Raw genomic sequence first — 12,153 nt, 5'->3', positions numbered from 1 at the left:
AAAAAAAAAAAAAAAAAAAAAAAAAAAAAAAAAAACCATATATAATTGAATTAAATTTTATTTATTATTATTTTTTAATTTGCTATAGGGCATGTGTGTTTACAAGAGAGACACAGAGAGAAAGCAAGCTACCAGGTCTGGGACTTGAACCCATAAGCCCTGTGGGAGTCCAGTGCTTTAACCGCCACACCACCTGCTGGCCTCAGAAATCCCTTATTTTCATTTGCTGCCCCTGAATTGTGTTCCACTAACTAGAATAGAGATTATAGGAGGAGGAATAGGTTTGGCAGAAAGGGCAGAAAAACTTAAGTTCTGTTTCCCATATGTATGTTCCATATGGAAAAATGTGCTAAGTTGTGTGAGAATAGGTATTTGGCTTGACTGGAGGGTTAGAGGAGGCAAATAATACTGTGATGTAGAACCCTAAAGTCAATCCAAAACCATGTTAGCCTAGGAGAGCCAACATGTTGTACCTGTGGCATTTGAATTGTTCAGCTGGGATAGTGTCTGGTACTGAGATTCACGAGAAGGCAGATAGGAGCAGAATGGGAACACTGGAAGCCCAGGTAGTGTTGAAGAGGCTCCAGCAGAGATCTGATGTTAAGGGCCCTGGAGGGGGGGATGGTGGCATTCTCTCAATACTGACCCTCTCCCTCCAGAGCTGTGTGGAACACCAGGGTATCTAGCACCAGAGATTCTTAAATGCTCCATGGATGAAACCCACCCAGGCTACGGCAAGGAGGTCGACCTGTGAGTTTCTGGTTTCCCTCCACCCCCGCCTGTATTTACTGTACTTCAGTATATTTGCCCATTACCTAGTCTTGCCTGACTCTAGTCTTTTTTTCTCAGTTGGGCTTGTGGGGTGATCTTGTTCACACTCCTAGCTGGCTCACCTCCATTCTGGCACCGGCGCCAGATCCTGATGTTACGCATGATCATGGAGGGCCAGTACCAATTTAGTTCACCTGAATGGGATGACCGTTCAAACACCGTCAAAGACCTGGTGAGCTGGGACCGTGAGAGGACAGTGGGCAAGGCTCAAGAGCTGCTCCTCATTCTCTGGGTTTCTCCTAGATTTCAAAGCTGCTGCAAGTGGACCCTGAGGAGCGTTTGACAGGTGAACAGGCCTTACAACATCCCTTCTTTGAGCGTTGTGAAGGCAGCCAACCCTGGAACCTCACCCCCCGCCAGCGGTTCCGGGTAAGCCTAAGAGACAGGGTCAGGCCTGTGCCTGTGTCCCATGATCTTTGTTCTATGCTAGATGTTCCACTGGAGCTCACATTAGTCTTCTTCCCAGGTGGCAGTGTGGACAGTGCTGGCTGCTGGACGAGTGGCCTTAAGCACCCACCGTGTACGACCACTGACTAAGAGTGCACTGTTGAGGGACCCTTATGCCCTGCGGCCAGTGCGACGCCTCATCGACAACTGTGCTTTCCGGCTATATGGGCACTGGGTCAAAAAGGGTGAGCAACAGAATCGGGCAGCCCTCTTCCAGCACCAGCCTCCTGGGCCTCTTCTCAGTATTGGACCCGAAGAAGTAAAGGACTCAGCTACTATCACCGAGGATGAGGCTGCAATGGTGCTGGGCTAGGACCTTAGCTCTGCACAATCTCAGAAAGCAACTCCCTCTAGGAGGAGGGCTTTGGTCATTCCAGTCCCTCTGGGCTCTCGCCTCAGGCGCCCCTGCCTAGGTAGGCCCACCACCGATCATGCATCTATCATAAATACCAGCCCTGTATACCTACCCCCGCTGGCCAGGGCTCTGAGATCAGAGCTGGGGTGGAAAGGAGCCACTGCGAATGCCATGCCTGGCTTTATCAGCATTGCTTGTGCTGCATATGAAATAAAATCTGCTACACGCCAGGGAGAGCTGGTGCGCTGTGTCTGGTGTCTGGCTTTGGCAGGAAAGCCCAGAAGGTACACAGGAGGAGGTGCGGGGATGGGGCCATTCTGGCCCAGGCCTTTATTGGGGAAAATACTGGGTATTACTTAGTCTTGTTCTTGCCTTTGTGTGGAGGTAGCTGGAAGGGCTGTTCTAGGGCAGTCAGTTTACTATTGAGCCTTTCCTCACTGGCCTTGAGTCGCTCCTCAACCAGCTGTTGGATCTGTCCCAGCTCCTTGTTTAACTGAGTCTTGATGTAGGTTCTGAGGAGTCCGACCTGGCCTGTAGACAAAGGAAAGAAGCAGGAGGTCAGGAGAGAGACTGTCTAGGCATAAGGGGTTGTCACTAGATGCATGAACACAGGCCCTAAGGTACCTCTCGGGACTACACAGGTGGCAATGCTGCTTCAACTTAAAAAGTGGCAGCCAGCCGTTGGATGAGACACAGTTTCATCTAAAAGTGGCAGTAGCTTTGCCAACATTTCTGAAACAAATGCTAATTGGTACTGTGTGATCCCAAGCAGGTTATTTAACGTTTCTTTGCCTGAGTATCATCACGTACAGTGTAGATAGAATTAACACCTAGCATATGGTGTTGATAGGAGTATTAAATAGTTACATAAACTATGCTTAAAACAGGGCGTGGGGGCCAGTAGATGGTGTAGTGGTTGAAGCTCTGTACTCCTACATGGTTGACTGCCACTTGAGTCCTAGACTTCAAACTTACACTGGGCATGTGTGCACATGCATGCCCTGAGAAGAATGGAGAATGGGTTGTGGGGTGTGGCCATCATCCCTTGGGGATGATTTCTCACTTTCTGTCTCTGTCTATCTATCTGGCAAATGCACACACCCTATAGTAAAAATCTCTTGGTGGCGGGGAACCAGGGCCTGGTGTACAGTATCGCAAATATGTGCTGGCTGTTAATGTCATTGGCTTTCTTTTTCTTTTTTGTTTATTTTAAGAATTATTTATTTGGGACCAGCAGACTTTCTTTTTCTTTTTTAAGAATTATTTATTTGGGACCAGCAGATGGCGTAATGGTTATGTCGGTGGACTCCCATGTAGTTTACCATGGTTCAAGTCCCAGCAGCTTGAAACTCAACACCCGGGTGCATGTATATGTGCCTCAGATCCTGAGAGGAGAATGGAGGAGAAGGGATTGTGGCATGGCTATCCCTCCTGGAGCTGGGGGCGGGGGGGATTTCTTGCTTTCTGTTTCTGGTACACTTGCCCTAGAGCAAAAAATATCTCTCTTTAAAAACAAAGAATTATTTAATTTCATTTATTTATTTTTAAAATTTGCTATAGGGCAATATGCACTCACCAGAGAGGGACAGAGAGAGAGAGTGAGAAAATTAGCTACCAGGTCCAAGGACTTGAACTATGGTCGACCATGTGGGAGTCCAGTGCCTTAACCACCAGGCCACCAGCTGGCCCCAGTCATTGGTTTTCTAGTCATCTTTCTAGAGCTAACTCTTCTGCCTCCCCTTCAGTAGCTATGTTTTATCTGTCATGTTGGACTTCTGCATAAAGAAGCATTTGGAGAAAGGACACCATGACCAAAACCAAAATGTCTGAAGTCCTGATGTGGTCCAAAACCTTCATTTTGCACCTACTCAGAGTCACAGGGCACCCTGACCCCTCCAGGTCCTCACTTGGCTCTTGCTCAGGCTGGGGCACTGTCTCTGGTTTCTCTTCCTCTGAGGCGACTGTTTGTTCCTCTGCCTCCTTGCTGCTTTCTTTCTCTGCAAGTCAGAAGTAGGAAGAGGCCTTGGCCCAAACCCTAACCCAGCCCTAGCCCTGGCACTCTTCCTAACCCATCTTACCCTCTGGATAGCTCTTGGGTGGCTGTAGCCCCATATAAGTCAAAGATAGATCTAGCCGAACCTGGGAAAAGAGAGAAAGAGTAAGGCTAATAGGAAGGCACCTACATTGAGGATAAGGGGTGGCCTCTTATAGCCCACAACCTAGTACCTGAGGTGTGAAGACATATTTATACAGTTTGAAGTGGCGGAAGTAGGTGTTGACCACATAGTCTGCCAGGGCCAACAGCTGTTCCTCCTTAAAGAGGTTGATGCTAAAGGGGGGTCGCTGTGGGGATGAGTAAGAGTTACAGCACTGACTACCTCCTAAAGCCCTGATCATTCCTCCAGGAGCCCAGCAATTTAGGAAAAGGGGGATCCAACTTTGGCCTTCAGAGGAAAATGAATGAATGGGATAGAGGGTGGGAGATTAGACTAGACCTTGTCTAGGGGAGGGTGAAGTTCCATTCCAGGGTACTGACCCTGACTCCATGGCAAAAGAGAGCACTGGTGAAGAAGCGGTAGCATTCCTCCACGTTGCCCAAGGGAGTTGCTGGTAGGAAAAGCAAGATTGAGTTCCCTCCCTGACAAGCATTCATTCATTTCAGTCACTCAACAGCTACTGAAGGAGCATAAACTTCAAAGGTAGACAAATCAAGGTTTAAGTCTTGGCTTTTTTTTTTTTTTTTTTTGGAGAGGTTTTTTCACTATAGGGCGCGTGCGCTCGCCAGACAGACAAAGAGAGACATAGAGACAGAAAGTGAGAAATCACCCCCCAGGAGGGATGGTCATGCTGCAATCCCTTCTCCATTCTCCTCTTGGGATCTTGGGCACGCACGCACACGCGCCCAACATGAGTTTTAAGCCACCGAGTCCGGGACGCAAACCGCGGTCGACTATGTGGGAAGTCCAGCGACATAGCCATTATGCTAACTGCTGGTTCCCCTTGGCTTATTTTCTTAATTATACTCAATGTATATTGAGTATTATGTACTGTTCTAAACACTGAATCAGACAGACAAGGACCTTCTTATAAAGCTTACATTCTAATAGAAGTGACACAGGATAAACCTAAAAACACGTAATTTTAGCTACTGTTAAACATTCTGAAGAAAATAATCCAGAAATAAAAGTATTGGGGCTGGCAGGTGGCATGGTGGTTAAGGGCACTGGACTCCCACATGGCCGACCATAGTTCAAATCCTGGACCTGGTGGATTGCTTTCTACTTTCCCTCTCTCTCTGTCCCTCTCTGGTCAAATTAAAATAAATAAAAAGAAAAAGAAAAGAGTGTTTGTATGTGGAGTGGTGGGAAGTACAGGAACTATTTTATTGAACTCTGTGCATAAATGTATTATGTCTCAGAGCAACTCCAGGAAATTAGTGCCCATAGGGTAGTGGTTAAGGCACCAGACTCCCATATGGCCAACTGCACTTCAAGTTCCGGACCTGATGGCTTGAAAACGACGCTGGGCGTGTGTGCATGCAAGCCCAAAATCCTGGGAGGAGAGTAGAGAAGGGACTGCAGTGTGGCCATCCCCATGGAAGGGGTGATTTCTCACTTTCCCTCTCACTGTCTGTGTTTGTCTCTCCAGCAAGTGTTCATCCAGTGAATGAGAGTTATAGCACTGACTACCTTCTAAAGCCCTGGCCATTCCTCCAAGAGCCCAGCAATTCAGGAGCAGGGAGACCCTACTTTGGCCTTCAGAGGAAAATGAGTGAGCGAGATAGAGGTTGCACCCTATGGCAAAAACAGTAAAACAAAAAATTAATACTGTATCCTTTATGGATCAGGAAACAGGATTTCAAAGGCAATCACTTATGAAACTATTAGTCATGATGACCAAAGATTCCAAGTGGTAATCTGCCTGCTTCTGTTTGCCATCCTCACTTGTGCCAATCCTGGTTTCTGCTGTCTCTGGACTTAAACTTTCTGGTAGTTGCTTTCTCCTCACCAACACAGGCCTTGTGAAGATCCTGGAGCAGGGCACAAGCTGCTGATGTCTGCTCCAGTGAGAAGCCCTGTTGGCGGCAGAAGATGAGTGCATGGGAGAAGAGGTCCAGGGTGATGGCATCTCGCAGGCTCTGTTCAGGACAGCCTAGTTCCAACAGTTCAACCAGCACCCTTGGGAGGGAGAGAGAGGTGTGAATGACCACAGGAGCCTCCTTCACTGCACATTCACCACATGCTTTGGAATCAAGATTCCTCATGTCTTCACCCACCGCCCCTGCCTTTCCCAGGCACTCTTCTTCCTTTCCCTGTTCAGTCCCATACTCCCTCATCTCCTCAACGTTGGCTGTCTTCTCCAGCCGGTGCATGGAATGGATATCCAGGTACTTCCTGTCAAAGGAAAAGAAGAGGGGAAAAAAGTGTTAGTGACGTTACACATTAATCTCATGACAGGGTTGTGATGGCTAGGGCATTGCTCTGGGAGGATACCTGAGTTTGAGAAGGCTCTTTCACTAACTTGCTTTGTGACCTTAGGCAAGTCGCTTCCCTTTCTGGGCCTCACTTTCTCCATTTGTAAATGAAGAGTATGGCCTAAGTGAAGTCTTCTGATCCTCGTCATTTAGGAAGCCTAAGGTTAGGAAATTTTAGTTCTTATCTCTACCTTGTCACTACCTCAAGTACCCGCTGTGGGCCTAAGTGTCCCATTTGTATAGTGCTCCATAGCAGCTGATATTACGTGGGGTCTTTGCCTCTTCTCACACTGCCTCTGGACTGGGAGGCCTGAAAAGCTGGCATCTTGAGTAGCAGCAGCCTAGCCTCAGTCTCCCTATCAGTAAAATGGGGGTGCCCTGGCTTTTGTACAGAACTACTGTGAAGGTATCAAAGGAATAAGACAAGCATGAAGTGTAACTTTTCCCCAAGGCGCTTCACACTCACCACATGCAGATCCGTGGCGGGGGCAGCGGGGGCTGAGGAGAGAGAGTGCATTGGGGAAGGCAGAACTTGTCCCTGGCCTGTGGCAAATCTTCAGCCGGCCTGAGAATGCGCTATCTCAAGGGTTATGCACCAGCAACGCGTGCAGGACTGGGCTTCAGCAGACCCTAAGTACTATTCATGAGCATATTAACAGTCTGGGGCCACATGCACCCTACTCTCTTCACCCTAGAAACAGCCAGAGGAAACACCCCTGGGAACAGGCAGCCCTGGAAACAGCCCGAGGTTAGTAAACGTTAATGATGGGTAGCGCTCCGCGCGGGGAAGCCTTTTATAAATGTTCATGGGCGCACCACTCTAACCCGCCCTCACCGGGAACAAGTTGGCTCCAGGATATTCATCTGCTGCCACGGAGGCGGAGGCCGGTGTTGCCGACTCGATCCGCACACCTATTTCGGTCCGCGTCGTCGATCCGCCCACTGAGCTGGGATCCTTCTCTGGGTCCTGCCGCAGTTCGGAGGGCTGTTCGGGTTCCGACTGCACCCTCACTCCTAGGAACTGACTGGGCTTTCGGCTGAGCATCTCTTCATTCCTTAGTGCCACGGGTCTCCACAGGCTGGGTCCTGCCTCGGTCTCGGACAGCCAGTTTTCGGGCAGCGACTGCCAAGGCCTGGCCTTCCAGCGACGCTCCAGCCAATCTACGCGGCAGAGAGGCTCAGCTCAGCCAATCCGCGGGGGGCGTCTCCTCCGTTTCAACGGCGACCGTTGCTAAGGGGGCTCGAGAAGGAAAGAAGGTCGAAAGTGCAGGTATACGCCTACGAGTGAGAAGAAAACGTGCATGCGTAACAAACTGCAAGGACCTACCTGGGTGTCTCTCTTCAAAACTGGTAATAGGGAGGCAGAGGTCCTCAGGGAAGGGGGGGGGGTTGCGTGTCAGTTACCATGGGAACTTTCTGGCCAATCACCGAGACAAAAAACAGACAGTCCGGAAGAACCCAAATGACCAGAGAGGTGGGGCCAAGCATGACCAATAGAAACGGGAAGTAGAGAAGTTTCGCCACATCCGGCGCTGCTTCTGGCGCCTGCGCTCTGACAGGGAAGCCGGTGACGTCCGGTGAAATTCAACATGGCGGCGCTATGCTGACCCTGTAGCGGGTGAGAGCTCGAGAGTCGACGCGGGCGGGATCCAGCAGGTGTGTGCTGGAGGGCGTTCGGGGCTGTGCAGCGTCGGCCGCCTCTATGCCTCTGCTGTCTGTCTTCTGTAGGTGACAGAAGTGCCGCCTCGGCCTTCCTGACTCCCCTCGGGGGATCCTGCGCTGTTCCTTGCCGCCGCAGCCATGTCTGGACCCGGGAACAAACGAGCCGCTGGCGATGGGGGCTCAGGGCCCCCAGAAAAGAAGCTGAGCCTCGAGGAGAAGACCACAACCACTCTCATAGAGCCCATTCGTCTTGGAGGCATCTCTTCAACGGTTCGTGGACTCCTACCCTAGCTCAGAACTTGCCAACCTAATGTCTATTACCCGCCCAAGCCGGCTAGAGTCTTCCCGGAGCTTTGCAAGGCCACCTTTATAGAACACTCTGTTGAAGGAAACCGAGAGCACGTCTGCTTTCCTTTTCAGATAAGAGCACAGGTTCTAGGAGGGTGTGTGACTTGACAGAGCCAGCAGCAGAACATGAGATTGCTCACAACCAAGAGGCTTTTTTTTTTCAACCAAGAGGCTTTTTTTTTTTTTTTTAAGAGTTTTTTGTCTTAGGGCCCATGCACTCCCTAGAGAAAGAGACAGTGAGAAGGAAAGTGAGAAATCACCCCTGAGGGGCATGGCCACGGTACAAACCTTTCCTTTCTCTTCCCTTTTTTTTTTTTTTTTTTTGCTGTAGGGCACCTGTGCTTGTGTGAGAGACAAAGACAGAAAGCAAGAAATCCCCTCACGATGGCCATGCCACAGTCCTTTCTCCTCCATTCTCCTCCCGTGATCTTGGGCACACACACTATATGTGCCTGGTGTGTTTTTCTTTTTTTTTCCAGAGATTTTCACTATAGGGCCTGTGCACTTGACAGAGAGACAGAAAGCAAGAAATCAGCCCCCGGGAGTGGGGGTGGGGGATGGCCAATTCGCAATCCCATCTCTTCTCGGAATTGTGGGCACGCGTGTACATACACCCAACTTGAGTTTTAAGTCACCAGGTCCAGGACTTGAACTGGTTTCAACTACGTGGGAGTCCAACAGCCTAACCATTTTGTCACCTCCCAACCCCCAATCTCCAACCCCCAGCCCCCGTGATTTTTCAAGCTTCCAGGTCTGGGACTCAGACTGTGGCCCACCATGTAGGAGTCCACCAACATAATAGCTATGCCATCTACTGGTCGCCCTAGAGGCTTTTTCTGTGGGGTATTTGAGCCTCTAAATCCTGTTGGCAGTGGACTAGCAGATAGCATAGTGTTTACATTGTTGGATTTCCACATGTCTGACCTTAGTTCAAGTCCCAGACTTCAACTCATGCCAGACATGTGCGTGTGCACATGTGCCCAAGATCCTGAGAGTAGAATAAATTGCACCGTGGTCATCCCCGCTGGAGGGTGATTTTTCACCTCGCTTTTCACCGTCTGTCTACACACACACACACACAAACACACCCTGCAAGTACACACACCTTAAGGCAAAAACCTCTTAAAAAAGAAAAAAAAACCTTGCGATCAGCAGTTAGCATAATGGCTAGGTGGGTCGACTAAAAAAAAACCTTGGGATCAGCAGTTAGCATAATGGCTATGTCGCTGGACTCCCATGTAGTCAACCGCAGTTCGTGTCTTGGACCCGGTGGCTTAAAACTCGTGCCGGGCGCGTGTGCGTGCGTGCCCAAGATCCTGAGAGGAGAATGGAGGAGAAGGGATTCCGGCGCGGCCATTCCCCTGGGGGGGTAATTTCTCTTTCTGTCTCTGTCTGTCTGGCGAGTGCACGCGCCCTATAGCAAAAACCTCTCCCCCCCCCAAAAAAAAGAAGAAAAAGAAAAAACCTGTTAGCAGTTACTCTGGGCATACTCCTACCTTCCATCCATTTCATTTGGTCTTGTCTCTGAATAGTAGCTGGTCCTATTTGACCCTCCCCTTGGTCTCCTTGTTTCCCTTGGTAGGAAGAGATGGACTTGAAGGTACTACAGTTCAAGAACAAGAAACTGGCAGAGCGGTTGGAACAGCGACAGGCTTGTGAAGATGAACTCCGAGAACGAATTGAGAAGCTGGAGAAGCGGCAGGCCACAGATGATGCCACACTCCTCATTGTCAATCGCTACTGGGCCCAGGTAGATGCCCTTTGCTTTTTTTTTAAATTATCATTTACTTATTTATTTACTTCTATTTGCTATTCTTTTTTAAGTTGACCAGACAGAGGCAGAAACAGAGGGAGAAAGGGAGAGCAAGAAAGCAAGCCACCAGGTCTGGGACTCAAACTACAGTTGATCATGTGGGAACCCAGCACCTTTAACCACCACATCACCTACTGGCCTTGCTCTTTGCTTTTTAAGACCTTAATTCACTTGCCAGTCCTTAGATTTCTCTTCTGGGAAAGGAACATTATGCAAGAAAGCACCAAGGGATCTATAACATTTTTGGTGCTTTCTCTCTTCAGCTAGATGAAACTGTGGAAGCCCTGCTTCGATGCCATGAGAACCAGGGAGAGCTGTCTTCAGGGACAGAAGTGCCTGGGACCCAGGAGGGGCCAACACGTGATGGGACTCCTCTGACAGAGCCAGGGACATCGGAGCTGAGGGGTAGGGTTAAACCCCTAGGGTCTGGGGAGCTTTGGTTCTGGGAAAGATGCTGGGGAGGAAGGATTTTGATAATGATTTTCTGAATTTCCCACTTCATCCCTATCCCATTCCCCGAAAATTTGATTGCATGTTTGGGCAGTAAGGTACAATAAGAACACAGGCATTAAAATCCAGATTACTTTGGTTCATAATGCTACTTGTGCTTAGGTACTTTTTAATTGAAAACTTTTTTTTTTTCCTTTGGAGTAGCTTGCTATAGGGCATGTGCACTCACCAGAGAGACAGAGAGAAAGTGAAAAATCATCCCCAGGGAAATGGGTACACCACAATCCTTTCTCCTCCACTCTACTCATGGAACTTTGGGCATGTGCGCTTGCCAGAGAGGCAGAGACAGAGAAATAGAAAGGGAAAAATCATCCCCTTGGAGAGATAGCCACACCTCAATCCCTTTTCCTCCATTCTCTTGGGATTTGGAGCACATACGCACATGCACCAGTGTGAGTTTTACGCTACTGGGTCGGGGACTCAAACTGCGATCTACTACTACATGGGACTCCAGCGACATAATCATTACACCATCCCTGGTGTGATTTTTTAAGCCTCTGGGTCTAGGACTTGAACTGTTATTGGCCATGTGGAAGTCCAGTGCCTTAACTACTACGCCATCTGCTGGTCTCTCTAAAAAGTATTGAGTGTTGACTGTACATGGCACTGTTGTAGACTTGGGGGATTAAAGACAGCAGAGAGATTTTTCGAGAGAGAGTTTTTTGCTATAGAGTGTGTTTACTGTGTACTCGCCAGAGAGAGAAAGAGACAGAGAGACAGAAAGCGAGAAATCACCCCCCGGGGGGATGACTATGCCAAAATCTCTTCTCCTCTTAGGATCTTGGGCACGCACGCACACGCACCCAGCATGCAGTGTAAGCCACCGAGTCCGGGTCTCAAACCACTGTTGACTACATGGGAGTCCAACAACATAATCATTATGCTATCTTCTGGTCCCACGAGAAATATTTTTTTCTGTCATCAGGAAGGAAATAATTATAAATCATAATAAGTAAAAAGTATTGGGGCCGCTGAAAGGGAATAAACACCTGTGTGTGGCCTTAATTTAAGCTGAGAAGGTAGAGGAGGCTTCCCTGAGAAACTGACTTGGTGGCAGTGCTGTACCCTTGAGGAAATTTAAGTCTCTGTACCTCCGTTGTCTCAGTTTCAAAATGGAGCTAATAGTATACTACAGATTATATTGATTGAGCATGGAGTGTTGAAGGGCTCATTTTGGAATTTGTCACATAGTGTTGTTAACTGCTTACTGCTACTGCTATTTTCATGAGGTTCTGTCTATCCACCTCAGAGCACCTGCCAGTGCAGCTGCGGCCCCCTCTCAGTGAGCCAGCTTTGGCTTTTGTGGTGGCACTGGGTGCCAGCAGCAGTGAAGAGGTGGAGCTACAGCTGCAGGGTCGTATGGAGTTCTCCAAGGCAGCAGTGTCCCGTGTGGTAGAGGCTTCAGACCGCCTACAGCGCCGGGTAGAGGAACTCTGTCAGCGAGTATATAGCCGAGGTTAGTTCTTTGTATTCTACCTCAGAGGTGTCCATCCCAACCTGTATCTTAAAAAAATAAATTTAAAAAAAAAGGAATTTTTTTTTAAACTTTATTCATTCATGCATTCATTTATTTTAATTTGACAGAGAGGGACAGAGAGAGAGAGGGAGAAAAGTGAGAGAGCAAGCTGCCTGGTCTGGGACTTGAACCATAGTCAGCCATGTGGGAGTCCAGCACCCCCAGCCACCACGCTACCTGCTGACCTTCCAGCCTTC

General features: G+C 48.9%; 3 protein-coding genes across 8 annotated transcripts in view; 2 read left to right on the top strand and 1 right to left on the bottom strand.

Moving 5' to 3' along the window:
* Window positions 1–464: 464 nt before the first annotated feature.
* Window positions 465–1,867, top strand: LOC102480103 (phosphorylase b kinase gamma catalytic chain, liver/testis isoform). The gene is made up of 5 exons (XM_006148272.1): window positions 465–510; window positions 606–750; window positions 850–1,003; window positions 1,075–1,200; window positions 1,298–1,867. The coding sequence occupies exons 1-5, from the start codon at window positions 465–467 to the stop codon at window positions 1,589–1,591; spliced, it is 765 nt and encodes a 254-aa protein (XP_006148334.1). The 3' UTR covers window positions 1,592–1,867.
* Window positions 1,868–1,901: 34 nt separating this feature from the next.
* Window positions 1,902–7,537, bottom strand: CFAP119 (cilia and flagella associated protein 119). 3 transcript variants are annotated; one of them, XM_006148141.3, is made up of 10 exons: window positions 7,435–7,528; window positions 6,943–7,347; window positions 6,574–6,605; window positions 5,962–6,027; window positions 5,642–5,811; window positions 4,170–4,240; window positions 3,860–3,976; window positions 3,712–3,772; window positions 3,541–3,630; window positions 1,902–2,164 (listed from the first exon to the last, which is right to left on the bottom strand). In XM_006148141.3, exons 2-10 carry the CDS (start codon window positions 7,150–7,152, stop codon window positions 1,986–1,988), a joined length of 996 nt encoding a protein of 331 aa, XP_006148203.1. In that variant the 5' UTR covers window positions 7,153–7,347; window positions 7,435–7,528; the 3' UTR covers window positions 1,902–1,985. The 3 variants fall into 3 exon arrangements, with proteins under 3 accessions (XP_006148203.1, XP_014443184.1, XP_006148204.1); XM_014587698.2 differs by lacking the exon at window positions 3,541–3,630 and having other exon boundaries at window positions 7,435–7,537; XM_006148142.3 differs by lacking the exon at window positions 3,860–3,976.
* Window positions 7,538–7,633: 96 nt separating this feature from the next.
* RNF40 (ring finger protein 40) overlaps window positions 7,634–12,153 on the top strand; it is an 18,244-nt gene continuing 13,724 nt past the window's right edge. For 2 of the 4 annotated variants that reach the window (XM_006148145.3, XM_006148143.3), the window contains exons 1-5: window positions 7,634–7,725; window positions 7,836–8,039; window positions 9,700–9,867; window positions 10,194–10,335; window positions 11,690–11,896. In XM_006148145.3, coding sequence (XP_006148207.1) covers window positions 7,908–8,039; window positions 9,700–9,867; window positions 10,194–10,335; window positions 11,690–11,896 — 649 coding nt within the window. In that variant the 5' untranslated portion in view covers window positions 7,634–7,725; window positions 7,836–7,907. Of the gene's footprint in view, window positions 7,764–7,835; window positions 8,040–9,699; window positions 9,868–10,193; window positions 10,336–11,689; window positions 11,897–12,153 lie in introns of those variants that run through there. The other 2 variants (XM_006148144.3, XM_027771710.1) reach the window with 2 other exon arrangements.

This window comes from Tupaia chinensis, unplaced genomic scaffold (genome assembly GCF_000334495.1).
Source record: "Tupaia chinensis unplaced genomic scaffold, TupChi_1.0 Scaffold000231_1, whole genome shotgun sequence".
Lineage (NCBI taxonomy): Eukaryota > Metazoa > Chordata > Mammalia > Scandentia > Tupaiidae > Tupaia > Tupaia belangeri.
The sequence above is the reverse complement of the archived record's forward strand: the minus strand, read 5'-3'. Positions and strand labels throughout refer to the sequence as shown.